Genomic DNA, 26,522 nt, shown 5'->3' with positions numbered 1-26,522 from the left:
GAGCAGGGAGGGTGCCTTTCCCCATTCAAGGAAATAGCACTTAGTAAGGAAATTTCTCAGAAACACGACCAAGTACTAAACCATCAAAAACTCAGGTTCGGCCTTCCCTGGTGGCGCAGTGGTTGAGAATCTGCCTGCTAATGCAGGGGACACGGGTTCGAGCCCTGGTCTGGGAGGATCCCACATGCCGCGGAGCAACTAGGCCCGTGAGCCACAACTACTGAGCCTGCGTGTCTGGAGCCTGTGCTCCGCAACAAGAGAGGCCGCGATAATGAGAGGCCCGCGCACCGCGATGAAGAGGGGCCCCCGCTCGCCGCCACTAGAGAAAGCCCTGGCCCAGAAACGAAGACCCAACACAGCCAAAAATAAACAAATAACTAAATAAATAATAAAAATAAGGGAATTCCCTTTAAAAAAAAAAAAAAGCTCAGGTTCGAGATGACCTTCCCGCTAAATATGTGCCTCTTCCCACCTCTCTCCAGCAATCCTCAAATGTTGAAATCCCTTTTTAACAATATTTTGTCATCTGTAATATCTGAGGCAATGGAGATTCTTCCTAGACTTTTTGAGACTTGCATCATATAAACACATTGTTTGGCTAAATTTTTGTTTTAAGTGCTTTCCAACCACCAGAATAGAGTAGATGGTTCTCTAGACTAGACCTGTTACCATACAATTTTTCAGTCAAGTCGTTCAGAGACAGTTTGCTGAGATAGGGAATGAGATAATAAGATTCAGTGATAGAAAAGCAGTCCACTTCTTGCTGGCAAGCTGTGAGGTTGACTACTTAATATTGAGCTGAAGAGTGAGTCTGAATTACAGTTTCCTCCAGGGTGATGCAGGTTTCAGAATTCACTGGGGGAAGGGTTGAGGGTGGAGACAAGAGAAACCTTTACAAGCGGTCCATTTACATCTGTTTACACTCATGAGTGTGTGTGTGTTCATTTTCTTTTGGTGTGTGGGAGGAAACTGGTCAAAATCTCTAAAAGGGCTTTGCTACTTTACTTTTTTAAAGCATTGTTTTTTTATTGAAATATAGTTGCTGTACAATATTATATAAGTTACAGGTGTACAATACAGTGATCCAGAATCTTTAAAGGTTATACTCCATTTATAGTTATCATAAAATATTGGCTCTATTCCCCATGCTGTACAGTACATCCTTATAGCTTATTTTATACTTAGTAGTTGGTACCTCTTAATTTCCACTCTTACGTTGCCCTTCCACACACGCTGGCAACCACTAGTTTGTTCTCTATGTCTGTGAGTCTGCTTCTTTTTTGTTATAGTCACTGTTTGTTGTATTCTTTACATTCTCCATATAAGTGATATCATACCATATTTGTCTTTCTCCATCTGACTTAAGGGCTTTGCTCTTTTAAATAGAAATGTCCACTTAAGAGATTTCATAGTTAGAAAGTTCTTAATTGACTCATTGTTCCCTAGCCATGGTGGCCCCTTTTCAGGGTAGCACACCATAGGTTAGAACAAGTAATAACAAAGGGAAATGAATTTGAGAAAAACTGCATACATTTTGAGAAACTGGATTGTTTTGTGTGTGTGCATCAATAACCCAACCAGGATGTTCCTGTGTGCTTAGCGCACTGAATACATTTAAGTCATTTTCATTTTACTGGGGAGCTGGGATAAAGCTGCAGTTAGACCTTTGGGAAATCATTACTGGCTCAAGCTAAATGATATTGCTGTCTCTATTACAGTCTTGGAGTCTTGGGGAGTGATATACACTGATTCATAAGGATTCCTTTGATCAACTGGAAAAACTTCTCTCTACTCGGAAGGAGGACAGAGAGGTCTCATAGGTCAGATTGTGTGGTTGACATTCTCAAGGTGATGCTATCAACTCCTCTCAGATTAGATCCATGACGCTTTCTAAATCCTTTTGCAAACAGCTGAATTCCAACACGACTACCTTTATTTGTGCAATTGAAGAACGAGAGTGATCCCAGTACACCGCTAGCAAAGAAGTGATTATCTTACCCTCTTGAAGGTGGTAACCAGCTCGGACTCTTTTTTGTTTTGTTTTCCAATAGCTCAGGTTGATGGGATTAAAGAGATTTTTAAAGAAAGAATTTTAAATATGCACGAGGAAAAAGATATGTGCAGCTATGTTATGTATTGGTTTTAATAGACTTGGACTCTTAAAATGCTTGATCATAACAAAATAGGTGGAAACGTGTACTGAGTTGGTGGCCTTCAAACTTTTGGACAAAAACCCAGAGTAAGTTTCATGTGTTTACAAACATGCATGTATATGTGTGTGTTAAATGACAGTGTAAAATATATAGAGATAGGTTGGTTGATCGATTAAGATAGGTAAATGACACAATGTTCACCATGTACCATGTCTGGTATTTTCTAGTCTATCCTATTTTATTTCACCTTTTTTTTTTTTTAAAGTGCTGATTGAGCCCAGTTCATTTCATGATCTGCTGGTGGGTCACACCCAGCAATTTTATCATCACTGGGCTAACCGATAAGGATAACGGGAGTGTTCTCCTCCTTTGAGTTCCCTTCTGGCAAAGTCAAGAAGGACCAACTAGGTGCCAACTCCTTTAGTCTTTTTTTTTTTTTTTTGGCTGCCTTGGGTCTTAGTTGAGGCACGTAGGCTCTTTGTTGCCGTGCGTAGGCTTCTCTCTAGTTGTGGCACACGGGCTCAGCTGCCCCGCGGCACATGGGATCTTAGTTCCCCGACCAGGGATCGAACCAGCGTCCTCTGCATTGCAAGACTGACTCTTAACCACTGGTCCACCAGGGAAGTCCCAAATCCTTTGGTCTTGACTCAACAGGCTGGTTTGTGCCAAACAGTTTGCAGATCCAAACTCCCATCCTATTGAGATGATTGGATCACTCCTGAACCAGACCTTTGAAGCTGTGCCCCACGGTACTAAAAACAAACAAAACAGAAGAGAAACCAAACCTTTCCCAGAGTGGTCTGGTGCTATTGGTCTTTGTATCTCAGTAGGAACTGGAAAGTAATGATGTTTTGCATGTGAGTGAATCTCATTGAATAACAAATGTCTCTAGATTGCTTTTCAAAATTTTAAAATAATGGCAAAGTGAACTTAAGTGGGAGGAAAAGGATAGAAGAAAAATTTTGAATTCTGCATTTAGCCATTAATTGAATCTAGTCCTTAGTATCTGAAACCAGTCTTTGGTTTTGTACCTTCTTGCATATAAGTAGCTATGACAGTGTCCATCCTTGATTCTTATTCAGTGTGTTAGACAGGGGCTGAATGACCCCCTCTCCGCAGTATGTTGCCTTTAGTTTCCATTTTTAAAAATAATTTCCTATGAATAGCAGATCACCCTTCCTGGCTTCCCCCCACTCCTCCGCCTCCCCCATGAATGGTAAAAGGCTCAGATTGAAATAATGGAGTTTTTCGGTTGCTGGAAATGATGGATTACAGTAATCAGCTAAGCTTTTTAAAGCATGTGTATTGAAAGGGAGAAAAAGATATGTCTTGGATTCCACCCACTCCAGGAATCAGCAAAGAGAGAATTCTCTCAATTAAAACAATGAAATTTCATCCCACCCTTGGGGTATTACTTCTGCTCTGTTGATGATAATGAACATCAAGTTGATTGGCTTCCCACGCCCTGACAATCATTAGTTATGCCAAAGGTGCTGGGGACCTTCCTAATGAGTGCAGTGATCTGAAAGAAATGTAAGGTGACAGCCTTTTCCTCACCTCACCCCCGAAGCCCCATCTCAGGACAGGTGACGGGCCTGACGTATCTTTTTACAGTACACTTCCTCCTCACTCTCTCTAATAGGAAAGAGATTTTGAAGATATTATTTGCTTGGAATGAGCTGATTCCGTGGAACATAGAAAAGTTTCTATTTGTCACCTACTGTATAGCACAGGGAGCTGTACTCAATATTTTGTAATAACCTATAAGGGAAAAAAAACTGAAGAAGAATAGATACAACACCTGAAACTAACACAACATTGTAAAGCAACTCTACTTCAATGAAAAATAAAATAAAAAATAGATCCATATGTATGTGAAGTATTGCGAAGGCTATTAAGGTGGAAGAACTTGACTGGTAGGGCTAAAAAGGCTTACATATTGGAAGATACCTGCAAATAATTCTCACTTATTACACATATTCAGTGTCCAAATGTCTGAAGAATATGGTGCCACAACATAGAAAGGCTAAAGGAATTGGAAGTTTAATAGGGCAATGTTCTCCATTCTGAAAGGGTCAAATTTTCTTCTGTCGTTAGAGTTTCTACAAAAGAATCCCATTCAGACATGGAGGATTTTTTTTTTTTTTTTTACTTCACATAGGCAATTATTTCCATCTTAACCTTGGATAGAGGAAGTTGGACTAATAGTTAAATGTGATTGGAATTATGCCTATGACTTTTTTTACTGCCTTGTGAATTTTCTTATCGAAAGCTCAGTGAACTTCTTAATTCAAAACTTAAGAATCAGCTCGTGCTCCTTGCCCCTGGTAATCACCAGGGTACCACTATCATTGAAGGTATATTAAGGACCTACCTGTCTGTGTCCCAGCTAGAATTTAAAGTCCTAGTCTGCTTTCTCAAAATCTGCGACCTAGGCTGGATGAGATCTACGGTTCTCAACTGGGGTTGATTTGTCCCCCGCAGGAGACATTTAGCAGTGCCTGGTGATATTTTTAATTGCCATGACCAGGGGGCAGGTGCTACTGGCACCTATTATCTAGAAGCCAGTGATGCTACCAAGTATCCTTCAATGCACAGAACAGGCCCAGCAACAAAGTATTTTCTGGGCCAGATGTCAGTAGTGCTGAGGTTGAGAAACCCCACCTTAGCTGTTGGCGGGTGTGTACCTAAAGGGCATGTTGAAAACTAAAAGTCATAGACCAGATATACAAATTAAGTGGTATTGCTTCCACTGTGTACAAACACAGACTTCTGGAAATTTTTCAAGTTTCTAAGCTAGGGTTTTGTTGTTTAATAGCTGTATGATTAACACTTGCACTTGTTTCATAGTAGACGACTGGGCAACGGTGACACTCTTTCATTATAACAGTGGCCTGAAAAACAAGCATCAAACGTGAACAGGACCTTGCTCGTGAATTCTTAAAATCTCAGGAAATGGAGGATATGCATTATGGAACGGGAGTCCTATTCCCTGTGAAGTACCTGAGCCTACTTTAAATGATAAAAAAAATTACATGTATCAGTTAGGATGAAGTTTTGATGGCTGTAAAAAAAGGCCAAAGGAACAGTGGCTTAAATAAGGTAGAAGTTTATTTCTCTCTGATATGTCAGCCGGAGTGTGAGCAATCTGGGGCTGTTATTGTGGCCCCAGGGTGGCCAGGTTCCTTCTGTCTTGTTCTGCCAACCTTGGTATATAGCTTCCATTTCACCACCTAGGATGGCAGCTCCATCTCCCACCATCACGCCCACATCCTCAACGGCAGGAAGGCAAGAAGAAAGTCAAGGGCATGGCCCTCCTTTTAAGGGCATGACCTAGAGGTTGTGCACATCACTTCTGCTCATCTCATTGTCTAGAACTTAGTCACATGGCTACATGTAGCTGTTAGGGAGACTGACAAAGTTTTTTTGTTGGGCAGACATGTGCCCAGCAAAACCTCAGGGGTTCCTTTATTAAAGGAAGAAGAAAAGCATGCGTGTGGGAAGACAGCTAGCAGCCTCTGCTTCAGATATCTTGTCTTCGGTTAATTCAAGGTCAAGGAACCCAAAGACTGCTTAATGATTCCAGCTGGCCTTTGGTCAGGATAGAGGGCACAGACTGTGATGATGTCTACAATGGCTCGTTATTTCACTCTGTTACATCAATCCTCAATCACACGTAGGGCAGTACTAGCTCAGGAGCTGAACTGCCACGGTTCAAATCTTAGCTCCGCCACTTGCCAGCTGAGTCGATTTTAGCAAGCTTCCTTCCACTCTTTGTGCCTGGATTTCCTCCTCTGTAAATTGTTGATGGTAGTAATACCTAACTCACAGGCTTGGGGTGAGGTTTAGTGAAGTCATACACGTAAGGCACTCAGACCAGTGCCCATCAGAGTGACCTACTAAGATTTCTACACACTGTTATCATTGTGGTGGATCCCTGCTCCCGACTAGCTGATTTCCTATCTGCTGATCTGAACCTTAACTTAGTAAACACATACATGTCTGTCAATTACATTTGGTTTTAAAATCCTAATACAGATTTGTTGCTTTGACCTAATTTTGAGTCGTAGCTCCCACCCCAATAAAGTTATCAAAACGTGGGATTTGATTTGGGATGAAAATAAAGCTGACCAGGATTGATGTGGGCTTGAGGCAGCTCACGAACTAGTAGACTGCCGGCACTTTACATCGGAGTCACATCGGTGGACAAGCTAGAAATTCAGAGTAGACAACTAATGTTCTGCGGCTTTGTCAACTACCTGTGGATTTCTCTGCAGATGTCAGAGATTTCTGCTTTGATCCGATCAATTTCATTAAACTCGAGGTAATTCTTTTCAGTAAAGGAATTCACGAACTCACAGCAAAAACATTGCAACTCAGAAGATCTACAAATGGCAGTAATTATCATGCTTTCTACAGTATTTCATGTGTCAACGTCGTACAGCAGATATCCGTCCCTGAATTCTGAGCAGATCACTAAAATTAAGGTTAGAACATTTTTAAACTGATGAATGTACATACGTATCCGTGTGTGTATTAGAGCAAATCCTCTGTGGGTGATAATATAGTTTGGCCCCTACGACATGCATGTTCTTTGTTAGGTCATTTCCTACTTTTTACTAGTATAAATTTTGAAAGCAGATTAGTATTTTACCTCTATATGAAGTAATAGAAATGCAAATCATGTATATTGTTTATGGAATGCAGGGTGTGTCTTCTATAGGCTATAACATACTCTGATGTGAATATAGAGTTAGTGGGGGCAGCCATACTCCAGTACACAAACGTTTGTCTTGATTTTCTTCTCAAAGTCCCTTTGGTCCTTACAACATAAAATTTAATGGATGATTCTACATCCATTTACTCTTAAATTCAGTGAGGAAGAATGATGGTGACTCATTATAGCAATTCTTATTATTGTATCAACAGAAAATGGTAAAGAAAACAATTTCACCCAATCGCATGGAAGTGGAAGTTATTTATTTTTTAAGGTTTTTCAGTTTGTTTGTTTTTTGGCTGAGTTGGGTCTTTGTTGCTGCACAGGGGCCTTCTCTAGTTGCGGTGAGCGGGGGCTACTCTTCGTTGCAGTGTGTGGGCTTCTCATCCTTGTTGCGGAGCACGGGCTCTAGGTGCTTGGGCTCAGTAGTTGTGGCTCGTGGGCTCTAGAGCGCAGGCTCAGTAGCTGTGGCGCATGGGCTTAGTTGATCCACAGCATGTGGGATCTTCCCGGACCAGGGCTCCAACCCGTGTCCCCTGCATTAGCAGGTGGATTCTTAACCACTGCGCCACCAGGGAAGTCTGAAATGGAAGTTACTTAGACTGACCTGTATCAAAATATTTACTAGGCAGGCTAAAACTTTAAGCACTCAAGAGGGCGTGTGGGTTTAACAATGTGAATATACAACAGCTAATGATGCCCAACCCTAAAAAAAAAAAAAAAAAAATACAACAACGATTTCCAGAATAAATCATTTCCATTTCTGCCATAGAAGTTTTGGTTTCTTAAAACTCAGCATATTACAGTATAACGCTTTTAAAAATTATTCAGGACTTAAGGAAGCAAGCCCTAGAGTGCGGGTTCCTCCAAACAGAAGGATTCCGCTCTTTTTCTCTTTCTTTTTAAAATAAATGAATACAGGAAACAGAAAGGCATAGAAGGAACATGGGAGAATGAGGGCTAATAGCCTTACTGGTGAACAAGCTCCAGAGAAAAAGGGGACAAAGAACTTCTGTGATGCAGCATTTTGGGGCAGGGGTAGCCGCTGTGAATCTCTTAAAGTTCAAGGACTTCACAAACCTCTCCTTGGCCAACTGGAACGAAGCATAGACTCATGTGAGTCACTAGGTGAACAGTTGTAACTTGATAAAAAGATAATCCTCTGGCTATTATTATATCAAAGCAGTAGACGGAGTGTCTGTAAAGGTCAAATGTGAAGCTTTCCACAATAATTTTACCTAAAGGCAAAGAGTTTACCTCTAAAAGCAAGGTCTGTACTTTGTTCTGTAGGGTCTCTGTTATCCAGTACAGAGATCGTACCCAGCACACCGTGGCTTGAGCTAGATACGGTTTACTTGCGGGATACTCTTCAAGACATTTGGGTTTTGTTTTGAGATATTATATAAGGATTCCATTGATTAATAATTGTTGCAAATGTGGTCCCAGAATTGTGTGACTCAGGGCCACTGCCCCTAAGAGACCAAAATTCTTGATAAAACACTACACGGTTCCTGCCTTTTGACCTTGCTCTGACTTGGGAGGACACCCCCAGAATGCGTGGTTTGGTTCAGTATCTGTGAAAAGGGGACAGAACCTACCACAGAGGCTGTTGGGAGGAGCCAATGATATAATTCACTTCAGGTACTTTACAGAGCGCCTGATGCATTGCTAGCTCTCAGTAGCAAATTTTATTATTGGTGCTGCCGCCATATTTCCTGCCCAGGTGTTAAGAGGGTAAACGGAGACATGATATTAAATGTTCACAGTTGGGGCTTCCCTGGTGGCGCAGTGGCTGAGAGTCCGCCTGCCAATGCAGGGGACACGGGTTCGTGCCCCGGTCCGGGAGGGTCCCACATGCCGCGGAGCGGCTGGACCCGTGAGCCATGGCCGCTGAGCCTGCGCGTCCGGAGCCTGTGCTCCGCAACGGGAGAGGCCACAACAGTAAGATGCCCGCGTACCCCAAAAAAAAAAAAAAAAAATGTTCACAGTTGGTTAGAAATTCGATTTGCCACTGATGAAATAAGGTATCCCCCCACCCTTCTCCCCACCACCACTTCACTGCTCCCTGCTCCTGCCTTCTCCCTCTTCTCCCCCTCCTTCCCCCTTCTCCGCCACTCAACCAGTGTTACCAGTTCCATGGGCATCCCTCCAGAGATACTATACGCACAGACAAGTGAAAATGTATCTGTATATCTGCGTGTATCCATATTTATTTTTGGAACATTTATTCTTGAACAGCCCTCCACTTGAAAGGATAAAGAACCTCCTTTCAAGCTGATAATTGAAGTAGGGAGACGAAGTTAAGAGTCTCTTCCCTGCATGGTTGCAAATGGCAAGTTTTTCTACCCTGTGGAATCCAGTGGTTACATCCTTCTTGATTTAACAAGCTAAAGAGGACATTGGATATAGAGGATCCTTTTGACAGGGTAGACACTGAGGCCCCAAAGGGCGGTTCACGCTGGAGCTTATTACCGCATGCAGCAGGCCATTTTATCTCCACATAGAGACATGATCATTTAAGCATGTGGGCCAAATATGTGGGTGCCCAGAATCAACAACCAATTCTCTTTTACATATTTTTATATGCTTTCTTAGCTGACTGGCTCCAAATTACACTGATGGGGAATTAGAAGCCTTAGTGGAGGAGTCAGTGGCGTAAGACACGCTACTCTAGCTGAGCAGATAGAGCAAAGAATTTCAGAAGAATGACAGTTGCTTCCACTTCCCTTCTTTCAATCGTTCCCATTGCCCCCCACACATGAACCTGGTCAAATCAGATTTAGCTCTTCCACATTCCATCAATTAGGGCAAAAATGATTGGGTTAAAAGGGCAGACTTCTGATTATCCTGGTGCAGGAGTAATATGGTTATGTTATCTATAAGTAACACAGAGAGAGAAGCAGACGCAGTCACTCCCCATAAGCAGTGATTCTGACATCCTTTGACACGCACGGATGGTGAGTAGGCTTAGTCTAGGTATCAGAGTTTGCCATTTTGGCTAAACCTTTACTTTGGAAGAGGAAAGAGGTGTGCCGTTCCATTTGAAAGCCTTTGGAAACTCGCTTTTTACCCATGGTTACCCGCCAGACCAGTATTTGGGATTTGACATTTTTCAGTGCTCTGTTCTCCTGGAGATATTACTGGTTTCCTTAACAGTAGAAATAGTTCTGTGAATTGGGTCTTGACAGGTAAAGAGCTTTCCCATTGGCCTTTATGGGTTTGGGGTATGTGTACGTTTTTTAAATGAGAAATGTAGATCTCTAGGAGTTTCACCTGACATTATGTCCTGTGAGATTAGACTGTGACCACATTTTCATCTCAGACAACACCGAAAGGACCTTGAGGCAAATCATATGCTCGTACACTGTTGAAATCAGAATATGGCGGCATTCCGATGGGAGGAGCATTTGTGAGTTCCCATATTAAGATTAAATGTAAGAATCTTTGTTCATGCAACGTTAAGGTTACAGATGTGCTTATGCCAAAACTGGGAAATAGAAAATGAGATTATCATGGTGACATCTGTTCTCCACTGTAGTATGTGTTCTATAGGACAGTGTACAGGTTGAAGACTGATTAGTTATGCAAAGCCATTGGTAGGTAGTGTGATTAAGCACCTGAACTTCAGCCTGTGGGGAGGCAGGGGGAGGAGGTGAGTAGAGCACTGAGCTAAGACTGGTTCACTCCCAATCTGGATTTTACTGTATGACTCCAGGCAGGCAATTAGCTGGCCCACACCTCAGGTTCTCTATAAATTAGAAGCAGTAATAGAAGCCTTCTCCCAGTTCTCCCTGGTTCACAGAAGGTGAAGCCAAGATTCTTCTGAGGCGAAGTCTCCAAAGAAAGTTGAACCTCCATCATCATAGTTTGAGGTAGTAACTTTCTGTTATGGGGTAGGCAGTGGTGCAACATGGGACAGGCTAGGACTTCTCAGCCTTATCTATTTGCAAGTGATTTACATTAATTTACATATATCATGCATCAATGCTTTTCTCTCCGTTGCCTATAATTAGTGAAATTTTAATCAAATCAACCAATATTTATCGATTGTCTATTATATTTAAGATCTATGTAAAACAAGAAGCTAGGAAGAGATGCTTTCAAAGATGACCAAGTCAGGGACTTCCCTGGAGGTTCAGCGATTAAGACTCCATGCTTCCAATACAGGGGGCACAAGTTCAAGCCCTGGTCGGGGAACTAAGATCCCACATGTCGTGTGGCACGACCAAATAAAAAAAAAATTAAAGAATAAAAAAAAGATGACCAAGTCAGAATATATGAGAAAGATACATACATACAACCTTCAGTAATACAGGACATATAGTTAAAATATATTGCATTTCCACTATGGACTAAGGTTGTGCCTCCACACTTCCAAATTTATTATTTGATCTTTCTCTATTTTGATTTGTAACCAAAATATTGCACTGATATTTTTGTATTTAATTTATTTGATTTCCTTTTCAGTTTGAAAATTGAAATGGAAGGAAAACATCTTTTTTTTTTAGATTTCTCCTCCTCTCGCTCAGCTACTTTGGAGTTGTATCACTGAGTATTTACTGTTCCTTAACATATCCTTAGGCTACTGGATATTTGCATTTTTGGTTTGTAAGCTGAAAATCCTCTATTTGCTCTAACCTTAAATGATTAAATAGAAGTGGTTTCGAGTTTTCATTTAGTTATATTGATAATAGTAATGCCTTAACTTTCAAATTCAAGTTCAATTCTCAGACTCCTTGTCCATAGGATATGTGTTTAGAGTAGGATTAAACTTACATTAAACCTTCCATGCTGTAGCTACCTTCTGTTCTTTAACAGGGACATGTGTGTTTAAGGCAGCTGATAAGGTTGTACTTTCATCTGAAACCATAAAATGCAGCGACACTTGCCATCTAGGAAAGAGAAAAATTAAACACACAACTTTGGCCTCCTTAGGACCCAGTCCAAAATCTGCTATCAGCCTTTTTCTACTTTGACACAGAGATTAAAGATCCTTCATAAAAAAGGGGTGACGCATCCCATGGACACACCGAGTGTTACATGCAGTATGAGGAAAGCCAGTGTACGTATTCTTCCAGGTTGGGGATCCTGGGTTCAGATCTCAGCTCCACCTCTTACCAGCTGTGTGAGAACAGGCTGATTCCTTAAGCCTCTTGAGCATTGATTTTTCTCATCGGTACAATAAGGATAACAGTGAGACCAACCTTAATGTGTTGCTTTGAGGATTAAATGATATAATATAAGTAAAGGACTTAGCCATAGTGCCTAGAACAACATAAGTGCTAAGTAAATCTTAACTGGTTGTATGTATAATTCCTCTTTCAGCTACATCTAAATCCACAGGTTTCTCTCCCATTAAAGAAAGTACATGTATATTCAAATAATTGACAACAATATTATTGTGGAGATGGCCTGTTTTATTTATTTTAAAAATAAAATGTTTGGCAGCTGTGTTACTTATTATTGTTGTTAACAAATTATCAGTGTTGCCAATCATTCAGACACACTTTCATAGGAAAATATTAACAAGGTATGTCCCAAACCCATGGGGAAAAATAATTAAAGAAACCAACAAGCAGAAATCTTCACCATATAAAAACATACAGCTCAGCTTAATCAAATAGATAGTATTTCTGGGTCCAGGAGAAAAATATTTGTGATGAGTGTTGCCTTCAAATGTTAAATCTACCATCAACTATTGCAAATTTTATAATGTGCTAAGACCCAAGGTCAAGAGAAAGGCAAACTGGAAGAGTTATATTTTCTGTTAATACAGAATTCAATAGATTAGGAAACAGAGAGAGAAGACCGAAAATTTGAAACTGGATGTAGTCACTCAAGAATACTGCAGTGTCTGGGAGCTGATAAGGGCTTTAAGGAAATTTAGAAATCTTTAAAGGAATGGATGATATGATCAAGGCTTGTCCATAAGAAAAGAGAACTAGAATAATTGAGAATACCAACGGATTCCAATTCAGTGAAGGGAACTACAGAATCCCTAGGGGCTTACTTGAATAATATTTGGAAATGACTGTGACTTGAATTTTAAAAGAAACATATTAAATATTTTAAAAATACTCTATAGGTGTGGTGCATAGCACATCATATAATATTAGAAGTAAATGAACATCAACATTTTTAGTATTTTAGAAGTTAGTTTAGAAGGTCTGAATTTTCACAGTCTAGAATATTTTATAAAGTTTAAATTTTTTAACAATGGTGATTTGCTTTTAGTTTATTCATCCCCTCCTTTATTCAATAAATAAATATGGAGCACCGAGTTCAGCAATTTACAAGGGGAAAAAGAGAATTCTCCCATTTGCCCAAGGAGTGGTAGTGTTTTCCCTCAAGGTGTTTTCATATGTGCCCATACTTTATAATAATTTGTAGAAGAAAATTTTTTTGATTTAAAGATTCACCATTACCTAATACAGTCATGGGGTAGCTCCACACTTGAATGCCTGTTCTTTTACTTCGCTGGGAAAAGTTGAAAGAACAGTCATTAGAGGGGCTTATTCTAAGACCACTGAAAGCTGACCTGAAAGGATTTAATTAAAATTTACATAACTGGTGCTCAGATTTTTGATATCCAGCAACCCATCAGCGTAAAAACCTAGGAGGAGACCCGAGAGGAATGAGGCAAGAGAAGGGAGTTGGCGGGCTCCAAATTCTACCATTCTCTCTCCATCTAGGTCCTGGGGTAGGCATTTGGGTCGCCCCAGTAAAGCCTCCTTTAAATTTATGCAATCACGGATGCTTCTTCTTCATGGCTGGTGAATACAGGAAAATTTAAATTGGAACAAATCGAGATTGTAGCAGATAAATTTGTCTTTGGTGAGATAAATCAGAACTCTTGGATTTTCTTCTTTGATCTTGTACAGTAGTATCATGTAACGAATGGTTAAGGGTTTGGGCTTTGGAGTCAGACTTGGGTTTGGGATAGACTGTCACTTACCAGTTGCGTGACCTTGAATTCATTGTTCAGCCTCCCTGAGCCTGATACGTCTTTTTTTGTAAAATGGAAGTGGTAACAATAGTATCTAACCATAGTGCCATTATACGTTTCAATATAATATGTGTACATGCATAATAGAGTGCCTGGCACAATGGTAAATCCTCTCTACCTGTAGCCTATGGTTTTAATTATGCATTATCTCCTTAATATACTTTTTAAATTAATTTTTATTGGAGTATGGTTGCTTTACAATGTTGTGTTAGCCTCCACTGCACAACAAAATGAATCAGCCATACACATACAGATATCCCCTCCCTTCTGAACGTCCCTCCCATTTAGATCACTACAGTGCATTAGCTAGAGTTCCCTGTGCTGTACAGTATGTTCCCATCACTTGACTATTTTATATATAGTATCAATAATGTATATGTGTCAATCCCAGTCTCCCAATTCCTCCCTCCCCAGCCCTTTCCCCCTTGGTATCCATACATTTGTTCTCTATGTCTTTGTCTCTATTTCTGCTTTGCAAATAAAATCATCTATACCATTTTTCTAGATTCCACATATATGCGTTATTATACGATACTTGCTTTTCTCTTTCTGACTTAGTTCAGTCTGTATGACACTCCCTAGGTCCATCCATGTCTCTACAAATGACCCAATTTCATTCCTTTTTATGGCTGAGTAATATTCCATTGTATATATGTACCACATCTTCTTTATCCATTCCTCTGTTGATGGACATTTAGGTTGCTTCCATGTCCTGGCTATTGTAAATAGTGCTACAATGAACATTGGGGTGCATGTGTTTTTTTGAATTATGGTTTTCTCAGGGTATATGACCAGTAGTGGGATTGCTGGGTCATATGGTAGTTCTGTTTTTAGTTTTTTAAGGAACCTCCATACTGTTTTCCATAGTGGCTGTATTAATTTACATTCCCACCAACAGTGCAAGAGGGTTCCCTTTTCTCCACACCCTCTCCAGCATTTATTGTTTGTAGAATTTTTGATGATGGCCATTCTGACCAGTGTGAGGTGGTACCTCATTGTAGTTTTGATTTGCATTTCTCTAATGATTAGTGATGTTGAGCATTCTTTCATGTGTTTGTTGGCCATCTGTATGTCTTCTTTGGAGAAATGTCTATTTACGTCTTCTGCCCATTTTTTGATTGGTTTGTTTGTTTTTCTGATATTGAGCTGTATGAGCTGCTTGTATATTTTGGAGATTAATCCTTTGTCAGTTGCTTCGTTTGCAAATATTTTCTCCCATTCTGAGCGCTGTCTAAATGGAATCCAAATTGGCAAAGAAGAAGTAAAACTGTCACTGTTTTCAGATGACATGATGCTATACATAGAAAATCCTAAAGATGCCACCAGAAAACTACTAGAGCTAATTGATGAATTTGGTAAAGTTGCAGGATACAATATTAATACACAGAAATCTCTTGCATTCCTATACACTAATAGTGAAAGATCAGAAAGAGAAATTAAGGAAACAATCCCATTTACCATTGCAACAAAAAGTATAAAATACCTAGGAATAAACCTACCTAAGGAGGCAAAAGACCTGTATGCAGAAGACTATAAGATACTGATGAAAGAAATCAAAGATGACACAAACAGGTGGAGAGATATACTATGTACTTGGATTGGAAGAATCAGTATTGTGAAAATGACTATACTACCCAAAGCAATCTACAGATTCAGTGCAATCTGTATCAAATTACCAGTGGCATTTTTCACAGAACTAGAACAAAAAATGTTACAGTTTGTATGGAAACACAAAAGACCTCAAATAGCAAAAGCAATCTTGAGGGAAAAAAAAAAAAAAGGAGCTGGAGGAATCAGGCCTCCCTGACTTCAGACTATACTACAAAGCTACAGTAATCCAGAAAGTATGGTACTGGCACAAAAACGTAAATATAGATCAGTGGAACAGGATAGAAAGCCCAGAGATAAACCCACACACCTACGGTCACCTAATGTATGACAAAGGAGGCCAGAATATACAATGGAGCAAAGACAGCCTCTTCAATAAGTGATGCTGGGAAAAACTGGACAGCTACACGTAAAAGAATGAAATTAGAACACCCCCTAACACCATGCACAAAAATAAATTCAAAATGGATTAAAGATCTAAATGTAAGACCAGACACTATAAAACTCTTAGAGGAAAACATAGGCTGAACACTCTTTGACATAAATCACAGCAACATCTTTTTTGACCCACCTCCTAGAATAATGAAAATTAAAACAAAAATAAACAAATGGGACCGAATTAAACTTAAATCCTTAATATACTTTTAAGAAACTCTGATATTGTTTTGCATAATGGAGATATGCTGCCCAAATGGGGTGAATCTCATTGGCCAGAACTATGTTTCAGGGCAAGGCCCTAACAGCAGTGGAAGTTGTGAAGGGAAGTGCATGATTTTTAACAAGGCACAGTGCTACCCTAAAGAAAAAAGTTGTCACTCTGTTGGATATTGAGTAAGTAATCAGCAGTGTCTTCCACAAAGACATAAGAATGACACAGGTCCCAGGCCTAATGGTTTTCTAACAAAGATTTATAAATGTTCTCAACATTGGGACATTCTGAGGGCATTTGCTAAGACTTTACATCTTACCATCATCATTAAGAAGAGAAGTGGTTACCGGTGTATGTAAGTGGCAAGATAATAACCAAAGCCCTGTAGATGTCACTCCTGAATCAATATTGTCAGTTTGCTTCCCTGTTGCAATGTAAAATTTGGTTGCCATTTAGTTCACCAGTCATGATCTTGGTGATGTGACTGTCTCATTTATTCAGTAAGCATTTATTGAAGGTCCACTGATCTTGGAAACACAAGTAGAGGGAAAATATAGAAGCAACATCCAAATTCCCAATGGATTTCTTGTTAAGCTGAAGTTATACAGAGATGACAGACATCTATTGGCTAAACTCTGCCAGTGACTCTCTCTTTGGATGCTTACAGAAGTTCCCTAAGATGCTCATGTGATCAGCCTCACTGGAATTAGGGGTACCAAGTCCTAGCCATTTTCCATTACCAGAGGAATCCAGGTTCTGTTTTCTTCTATTGATTTTAAATGAAAAAAAGCAGGTGTAGAAAACATTTATGGTTCTTTACCAAATTAAAAGTCCATTAGTAAGGATTCTTTGAGGCTAACTCTTGCCCAGAATTATGCAAAAAATGCCATAAGACTTTTTCTAAGTTGATCCCAGGATGTTTACTAATAACCAATTCCACAAACCCATGTTGGTTGTAGACGTTGGCATAAGTCTTATGGTTGAGAGGAGCTTGAGTGAGCCTGTGGGGCAGTTACTTCCATTCTCTGGACCTTGGTTTCCTTATATGTATTGAATAAGAAGAGACCATTGAACAAGATAATTGTTAAGGTTCCTCCCTGAAGTGAGATTTGGGGCAGGATGGAGATGTAGTTACTCTGGAGACCTTGACTCTGTTACTCAACCCTGTGTAAATTTTAAGTTGTGGGGTGCATTGCGGTGAGAGAGGTCCTCGAATTTTATGCCTTGGTTTCATCTTCATGGAAGGGAAGCACTTAGGGTTAAAGAAAGACGAGTCCTCTCCTGGATCCAATGTTCTGTCAAGTAGAGTTTAATAGAGTTCCCTCCCAAATTCTACCAGATGGATTTATTTCATGAAAACTTTTGGAGAAATACTTCTTGGACCTATGCATGGACTTTAATGCTTAAGTATGTTAAGCATTAAAGTTTGAAATGAGGCCAAAAAAGATCAAGGCTGTGAACTCTTTTATGCCTAAAAATCTCTACCCACTATTTTTAATTGAGCACAGATTGACTCTTACTAAAATCTGCGATCTTAGCTGTTCCTTGATCTGACATCTTAACCAGCAGAAAATCCTATATTTTGGCAGAGTGTTTGGAATGGTCTTTAAAGGGGAATTTGGTTGCACTAAGACCTGCAGAGAGGTGGTCATAGGGAACCTAAGAGTTGTGTTAGGACCTGCCATATTCCCCTAAGTTGAAGTGACCCTTAGAAAGAAAAGGAGTTTGTAAAGGATATAGAACTGCAAACACTAGAGCAAAGATATTAACCCCCAAAGAGTCCTAAACCACAGCTGACTCCTTAACTCACAAGCAGCCCTCAGAGGGCGGCAGCTTGTCTTAAGCCCCTGAAACCAAAGGATAGAGCCAGCAGGGAAAGGACTAACCAGAAAAATCACACGCCCTGCCTGGAAATGATTGGATAGGTTTTAACCCTATAGAAGAGTACTGACTCTAAATGCCGAGGGTTTCAGAAGTTCATTTGAGACATGCCTCGAAACTCTCCAGGCTTGATGATGAAAGAAGGAAAGATTCAAAATACCATCTGTCATAATGGAAAACCCATGTGGCCCCAGAGCCTCTTCCTCCTTGAGCAGCTGATGCAGATTAGTCAATCTGGACAGTTATTTATGTGTTGAGGTCACATTTTGGCCAATCTTTTGCTTATGGCTTTAACCAAATAAAGCCTTCTCTCTCCACGTTTCTCTTGCCAAAGTCAGGTTGAGCGATGATTCTTTGAGAGGATTATTTTGGCAGGAGATACAGGGATCTTCTCACACAGCAAAACACAGCGACAAAGCCAGATGATATACCAGTCAGGGAGCTAAAAGATGTTAAAACCGGAAGAAGCAAATTCAAGTCCTTTCCTTTGCCCCTCGTTTTGTTTGTTTGTTTGTTTAACAAAAATGTTCCCCAAATGTCAATGAAAGGCCCAAGGGAACTTTCTGTAGTAATAACTAGCTTACCTCGGAGGGGCTTGGCTTTTAGGATTTTCCCGTTTGATCTTCCTCTTGTTCCTTCCTTATTCTACTTCATGACATATTACAGTTTCTAATTTCTCTGTGGCTGGAAATACTCTAGGCTGACACCTTCAAGAAGAGAGACGGAAAGAAATTCTAGTGTCTGTGAATTTTTGCTAAATCTACACATGTCCACTTGTAACCAAGAAATTAAACTCAGGGCCAAAACACAAGAGGAGAAAGAAAAGTCCCTTCCTTGTTTGTGGTCACCTTTGGCAGTGATCCCATATGGCTTGGAGGAGCGTCAGTGAGACCCATGGTCTGCTCTCTCCTCTCCCAGCGTCACTAGCCAGGTTACCTGGGCAATCAATTCAGTCCTCTGGGTCTCGGTTTCCTTATATGTAGGAAGAGAACATTGAACAAGACGATCCTTCGGGTTCCTCCCTGAACTAAGGTTTGGGGCAGGAGGGAGCCTTCGTGACTCTGGAAACCTTGATTCTATTATTCAATTCTGTACAGGTTGTGGGGTGCACTGAGGGGGAAGAGGTCCTGGAATTTTATACCTCGGTTTCATCCTTATGGAAATGAAGGAGTTGGATTCAAAAAAAAAGCTGAGTCCTCTACTGGATCCAATGTTCTGTCACGTAGAGTTTGATGGAGCTCCCTCCGCAAATGTACCAGATGGGTTTCTTTCATGGAAGTTTTTGGAGAAATACTTGATGGATGGGTTTCATCTTCCCAGGATCTGTGCATGAAATGAGACCTTTCCCCTTGGATGACTAGGTCACAAGAGGAGGAGTTTGGCATCCTGTCTCTTGGCTATTGGGCCTCACCATTATGAATGAGGGGCCTCAGTTCACCAAAAAGGGGAGGAGCTAAGAGCCTTGCATTGGGACCACTAAGATGAGGTGACTTTCCAAATGCGCTGGTCCCATATTCCCGACTGTACTGTAGGGGATAAAAGTGCTTGCACCTGGGGCTTCCCTGGTGGCGCAGTGGTTGAGGGTCTGCCTGCCGATGCAGGGGACACGGGTTCGTGCCCCGGTCCGGGAAGATCCCACGTGCCGTGGAGCGGCTGGGCCCGTGAGCCATGGCCGCTGAGCCTGCGCGTCTGGAGCCTGTGCTCTGCAACGGGAGAGGCCACAACAGTGAGAGGCCCGCGTACTGCAAAAAAAAAAAAAAAAGTGCTTGCTCCTGCACACCTATTTACTTCGTTTAAAACAAAAATGTATTTAAAGAAGAGGCAAAGACCCAAATGGCATTCAAAGCAAAGACCGTGAGTGGAAAAGTAGAGAGAAAAACATCTAATGAAATAGTACCAAGTAGCGAGGAATTTATGGGAAAAATTTATGGCTATCTCAGGAATCAGAGTATAGGAGGATAAAGGGAAATAAAATGCTTTGTAGGAGACAGAATCCTCTGAGACACTGTATAAAAAATATATAATCATTAAATAAGTATTTTGCTATAAAAGAAATGAAGAAAATCATTTGCATCTTTTTAAGATAATGAAACAAATATTAAAGGATATGGGAATAAAGATGAAGAAGAGCAAATTTTTTTTCTTTTTTTTTTTTTTTGCGGTACGCGGGCCTCTCACTGTTGTGGCCTCTCGCGTTGCAGAGCACAGGCTCCAGACGCGCAGGCTCAGCGGCCATGGCTCACGGACCCAGCCGATCCGCGGTCTGCGGGATCTTCCCGGACTGGGGCACGAACCCGCGTCCCCTGCATCGGCAGGCGGACTCCCAACCACTGCGCCACCAGGGAAGCCCAAGAAGAGCAAATTAAAAAAAATAATACCTATATTCCAAAATTTTTCGTGACTTTGGACTGATTGAAAAGGAGTTAGTGTTATGTGAATTTTTCTGTGATGTGTTATGCTTCAATCAGAAGTTTTTAAAAAGTATATTCCTTAATAATTTAAAAAAAACTTTTTAAGTTTTTTGAGCGGAACAAAAGAAGACAATTAAGATGGAAATGGGCTCAGATGTCTGTAAACTTATTGCTGTTGACAGTGAACATGGAGAGTTCTTCACAGGATGCAGGTGTTTTGGAATAAAGCTTGTCAAAGGCCAGACCTAACTTCCAAAGTCCCAAGACCAAGAGTAACCATAGGAGGGTTTCAATTAAGAATGTCATAAGTTAGAGAAAACCCAATTAACAGTGGCTGAAAGAAACAGGGGTTTATTTTCCTTGCATAAGAAGTAAGTCCAGAGCGGTAGTTTCTGCCATTTTTTCAGCTACTGGAAGATGCCATCAAGGACCCAAACTTTTCCCATCTTTCCCTTCCTCCATCCTTGGCAGGTTGGTTTTCATCCTCAGGTCTCATATGCACAAAATGGCTTCCATAATCCCAGGCATTTCCTCTGTGATCAAGGCAAGAAAAAGAGAGAAGAGGGCCAACACCAAGCCTACATTTCTCTTTGTCAGGAAAGCAAAAGCCTTCTCGTTGGCCAGAATTTTAGCACATGACCACCCCAGCTGCCTGTACAGTGGGAATAGACAGGGGAGAAGGAAAGTTGAGAATGACTATTGGGTTAATCAAAACACAGCATCTGCCACAGAATTTGTCTTGAAGAGAATAATCCTGTGGCTAGTTATTGGGAGGAAGTAAGGACAGAAGACCTCTGGGCATACGGCTCAGGACTGCAAACATTTCCACTAATAAAATCATAAAATCACTGTTCCTTGGGTTAAGACACCATTCAGAAGGCAAGCAGCCTTATTTTTCACCCTGAATTGGCCATTAGCCTTAACCAATGGTATTTCCAGGGCTCAGTCTTTCCCACTATAATATAAGAATAATGTTTATTCCCTGCCTCGCTTGGATCCTTTCATTCAGTCATTCATTTCTTCAGCAACTATCTACTACCCACCTGCTATGTATCAGGCACTGTGCCCATACCGAGGATGCACAAATAAATCCTGCAGAACCCCCTCCTTCAATGAGTCACCTTCGAACAGGCAGAGGAGGCCAGCGAACATCGTTACTGAGCACCACCGCATGTTGGACTTGCTGGGTACTCCGTATTAAAAAGATGCATATAGGGCTTCCCTGGTGGCACAGTGGTTGAGAGTCCGCCTGCCGATGCAGGGGACATGGGTTCGTGCCCCAGTCCGGGAGGATTCCACATGCCGCGGAGCAGCTGGGCCCGTGAGCCATGGCCGCTGAGCCTGCACGTCCGGAGCCTGTGCTCCGCAACAGGAGAGGCCACAACAATGAGAGGCCCGCATACCGCAAAAAAAAAAAAAAAAAAAAAAAATGCATATAATATAGAAGATACGTAAATAAATAATATAACAGGTAAAGTGGTGCAATAGAGCATTCATAAAAGTGCTTTGGGACAGAGAATTGGAAACGACTCCTTACCTGGGGAACTTGGGAAGGCTTTACCGAGGAGATGCAGTCTGAGATAGCGCTTGAAAATGAGCTGGAGTTTGTGTGCAGAAAGAGGTGCCAAGGTGGGGAGTGGCTGCTGGCGGGGGGGGCATAGTTTGTTCAAAAGCACTGACGTCTCCAAAGGCACTAGCTTGTTCCCGAAAAGGCGAGTCGCTCACTCCGCGGAGCCCTTGGATGGTGGGAGGTGAAGTGGGGAGCTGAAGCGGGGAGATGGTTGGAGCCGGAGTATGAAGGACCTCAGGCTCCATGCACAGGAGTTTGGCCTGGGGAAGCCATTAGAACACAGGACGAGACATAACCTGACCTGGGCCTCAGAAAGATCATTCTGGAACCCGTGAGGAGGGGCTGTTGGAATTGAGAGAGGGGCTGTTGGAATGGTACCCATGAGGCTCTTTAGGAGGCTTTTGCAAGTCCTGGTGAGTGATGATGACTCAGTTAAGGCAGTGGGATTCCAGAAAGATCTTTGAGGTCTTTGTGGTTTTTTGTTATTGTTTTATTTTTTTTTTTTTGGTTTCCAAAGTTTATCAAAAATCAAAGAACAGGAAACCTTTACATTAAAATATGGCAATTTTAGCTTTCACAGTGTCCACACACACACAAATCACATCGTGATATCTTTTTGTTAAACCTGTAGCATGTGACTGCAGAGGTAACCAGGCCAGTGCATTCGGTTCCTCCGAGAAGGAGATGGAGAACAGTACCTGTGACTATGAATTGAGCTTTAAGCACACCCTGGGGACACTCGCCACTGTCCGTGCAGTGATTTGCTTAATGTAGGCTTAGTCTGTATTGCTAACGCCTAGAGATTAGTACAGGCCTACGCATCTGTTTTTATAAACATTTATCAATAGGTTCACAATTTAAATAGTTTTCAGTATTTTTGGCAACTTTCGATCCTCAAGAGCTGCAGACAGAGTGTGCTGCTGTCTTCCAGAATGCTTCCTGGAGAGCCGGTGTCCCAGCTGGCAGCCCTCCACGGTGATGGGGCCAGTCCAGCTTCCACAAGGCAGGCTGTGGTCGTTCTAAAGCCTGGCCTTGCTGGGTGTCCATCACATTCAGATATCACTCTGGAACCAGATGGACAGCTTTTGGTGGTACATACACAGAGACAGGAAGAATCAAAAAATTCTGTGTTTTTCTCCCATGGCATGTGGCTGACACCATCTCCAGGAAATGTGGGAGAACGTAGCATCTGCTGAGCTCCATTTCAGCTCCGGGAAAAGAAGAGCAGGCCTTTTACTTTAGTACTTGTTTAGGCAGTAATAATTCCCCTCTCGCCCCTGCACCTCCACCTCCAGCCTCACCCCGCTGTGATTTCAAAGTCGTGTTCTGGGATGAGGCTCCTATGGCCGGGTTGCCTTGCTCCTGCGTGTGAAATGACAACGGGCGGCCGTAGCAAATGCAGACAGCAAGCGGGGTGAGCCTTGGGGTCCAAGCCCAGGGGTGTGGCTGACCAAGCCTGGCCGCCCCCGTGGTGCCTCTCCTGCCTCCGCGGCTGCAGGTGGGCCTTCTGCTTGCCCGCAGCACAGCCTTCATGGTTCAAACCATTTTTTAGGCCACTGGAGGGAAATTGGACTTTTCATGATGCTTCAATGTCTCAAGCGTGTGACTAATATTATTAAGAGATGTCTTTCTTTTTAATTGCAGTCTGTGACCCAATTAGTTCATTCTTGTTGTGAATGTATTGGAAGACCCTGTACCCTCTTGATCTCTCCTTATAATTATTACTATCATCCTCCTTTGAAGCACTGTTTTGATTACACACTTCAAAGGAGCTGCTAAAATACCGTCTTGCGCCGTGCGGTGGAAATGCCCATGGCTTGGACTCAAGGGCAGTCGTCTGAGAGTGGTTCCTGTCCGCACATCTCAGAGCCCTGTACCTCCCTTTTCACCTTCCTTCCCCCAGAATTCCGCCCCTTCCCCTGAAGACATTTGTAGTCACACATTCCTACTCTAATAAGAAGACTAGCTCTTCTCTCTGAGGCCCAAAAAGTTACGTTTAACAAACACAGGTAAATCGATAAATGTGCCTTATCAGTGTTAGGATTGCTGGCAGGTGCCTCACAGCAAACATTGTTGCAATTTCATCATCAATCCCCCACCCCGTTCCAAACATACATTCGTATTTACTTCTTTCCTGAGATCACACTATCTGGCAAGCCTGAATTCAAATGAAAATTGATCCAGCTGACTCACCCAGATCCAGGTGGAAGCCTGTATTTGTATATGGGAAGCAGTTTTAACCAAATTGTGTGAAATCAAATTCTTTGTTCTGATGCTGTCTCTGCCCAGTGGTCTGAATGTTTTCATCTGCTTGGTTTTTATGAAAAGTTCTTTCCACGTGGTATCTGGTTCTATAAAGCACTACCGTGCTGTAGGAACATTCACAAGAATTTACTGAGGTAAAGGACAAGATATTGACTCAGTCAGTTATTTGTCTTTCTCTTCAGAGTTGAGGCCAAAAGCCCTATTAGTGGCCCAGACAAGTGTCCTCGTGGAAGTGTCCCCTTCCCTCTTTTTGGTAGTCTGTCATCTCTCTCCTTATCTTACTGTAGAAGGAATGTTTGTAGAATCCATTACAGTTCAGGGAGAAGAAATAAGCGTGAGAAAATTAAAGGTAACTCAATGAATGATGACAAGAAAATAAAAACTTTTTAAGATGACAGGAGAAGGTATTAACGCCCACTTAGATCATTCATGGCTATGAATTAGGTACAGAAGACCTTGTGGTTCTCGTCATTTTCCCTAATATGATGAGACTTTGGGGGAAATTCTGGTTGTGTACTCTTGCATTAGGGAGTTTTATGTGGAGTAGTGTCTGAGTCCGTTCAGGCTGCTGTAACAAAATACCATAGACTGGGTAGCTTATAAACAACACAAATGTATTGCCCACAGTTCTAGAGGCTGGAAGCCCTAGATCAGAGTGCCAGCATGGTCGGGTGAGGGCCCTCTTCCAGGACACAAACTGCCTACACCTTGCTGTGTCCTCACGTGGCAAAGGGGCTAGGGAGCCCCATGAGGCCTCTTTTTTAAGGGCACTAATTCCACTCATGAGGATCCACCCTCATGACCTAATCACCTCGCAGAGACTCAACCTCTAAAAACCACAGCCTTGAGCACTAGGGTCTCGATATATGAATTCAGGGGGATACACACATTCAGACCATAGCCAGCAGTATGCAGTTGTCATCCCTGAGTTTGTGTAACATTAAGTTCCTCATTAAGGATTCTGCACAACCCAGAAAATAGGGCAAAGTCTGTTTTCATAAAGGGCAGTGAAAGTGTATTTCCTTTCAAGAGATGGAAGCATCTATTTTTACATCAGAATCTGAGCTTCGGCCCCCTTGATTTACTGTCTGGTGGCGAGAGTCTGCATTTCTGGAATTTTAACGTGCAACTCAACCATTCACTCATTCAGCACCTATTTGTGGAGTGCCAACTGTATACCGAGCACAGTGCTAAACCAAGCTGTCAACCTGCTGGAGGGTTAGGTCCACTAACCTTCAGTGAGGAAGGAGAGAAACCACGGGAGACTTGACTAAAATTGGAATCCATGTGCCACCACAGCTTTCAAGAATGGCCTTCTTAGAGACAGGAGCTGAGCGTGAAGACCAGAGGTTACTTGGACTTATCAATACTTGCAGTTTACGGGCCACATTCTTCAGAAGGAAGTCTTTGCTTAAGTCCTGAATGTTGACTAAACTGAAATGTGTTCACGTTGCCTTGTTTATTCCTCATGCTGCTTTGTTCTTTTGGCCCAGAAACAGAAAAGATAGTCCTCGAGGCAGGAAATGGGTTGCCCTCTTGGAAATTCAACGACCAGCTTTTTCCCTGTGACGTGTGTGGGAAAGTATTTGGCCGACAGCAGACATTGTCCCGACATCTGTCTCTGCACACAGGTGAGTCAGGGTCTCCCTGCCGGGCCTTCCCTCCCTGGACCACCAGCTTCTCCATGAGCAGGAAGCTGTGTCTCTAAGAGAATTAAATCAGGAAGTGGTAGAAATGTTTTTATCCGGACCTTTTCAAGCCATTTTACCTGGCATGTTCAAATAAGGCTCTGGAAAGGGTTTTTTATTTGTATTGAAAGGGTCCATTGAGTTCAAGGATGATGGATGAGAAAAGATACACATTTTTAGGTGTGTTCAGGTAAAATTACTGAACTCTAAGGAGTTTATTGCTGTCACCTTGAGGGTGCAGGGCATGGGGCTGCACCCCATCTTACTGGATTCATCTCATTGCGGTAGGTGGAAGCAGAGGGGAAAAGAGCACCTTGATGGAGAAACAGTCTCTGTCTTTATTTACATATAATAATGGAGAAATGTGGTTGATTCTGAGTGCTGGGAAGCGGAAACCCGAATAAATAGTAACTTAATCAATGCAGCAATAATAAGCAAGGACAATAAGAAGTGAGGTAAAATCAATAGCAAACAAAAAGCAAGATGGAAAATAAAAAATGAACTATTTCAATTTTTACACTGTAGATCAGCCTTGTTAAAAATTCAAATGTGTCTTATTTACAGGAAACACAAA

General features: G+C 41.7%; 1 protein-coding gene across 2 annotated transcripts in view; it reads left to right on the top strand.

Annotated features, from left to right (window-relative positions):
- ZNF827 (zinc finger protein 827) overlaps positions 1–26,522 on the top strand; it is a 180,723-nt gene that overhangs the window by 132,703 nt on the left and 21,498 nt on the right. For both annotated transcript variants that reach the window (XM_082652947.1, XM_082652946.1), the window contains exon 9: positions 25,754–25,891. In XM_082652947.1, the coding sequence (XP_082509073.1) occupies positions 25,754–25,891 (138 nt within the window). The remainder of the gene's footprint in view (positions 1–25,753; positions 25,892–26,522) is intronic.

Source organism: Grampus griseus (genome assembly GCF_964374135.1).
Source record: "Grampus griseus genome assembly, chromosome: 4".
In the NCBI taxonomy this organism is placed as follows: domain Eukaryota; kingdom Metazoa; phylum Chordata; class Mammalia; order Artiodactyla; family Delphinidae; genus Grampus; species Grampus griseus.
The sequence above is the reverse complement of the archived record's forward strand: the minus strand, read 5'-3'. Positions and strand labels throughout refer to the sequence as shown.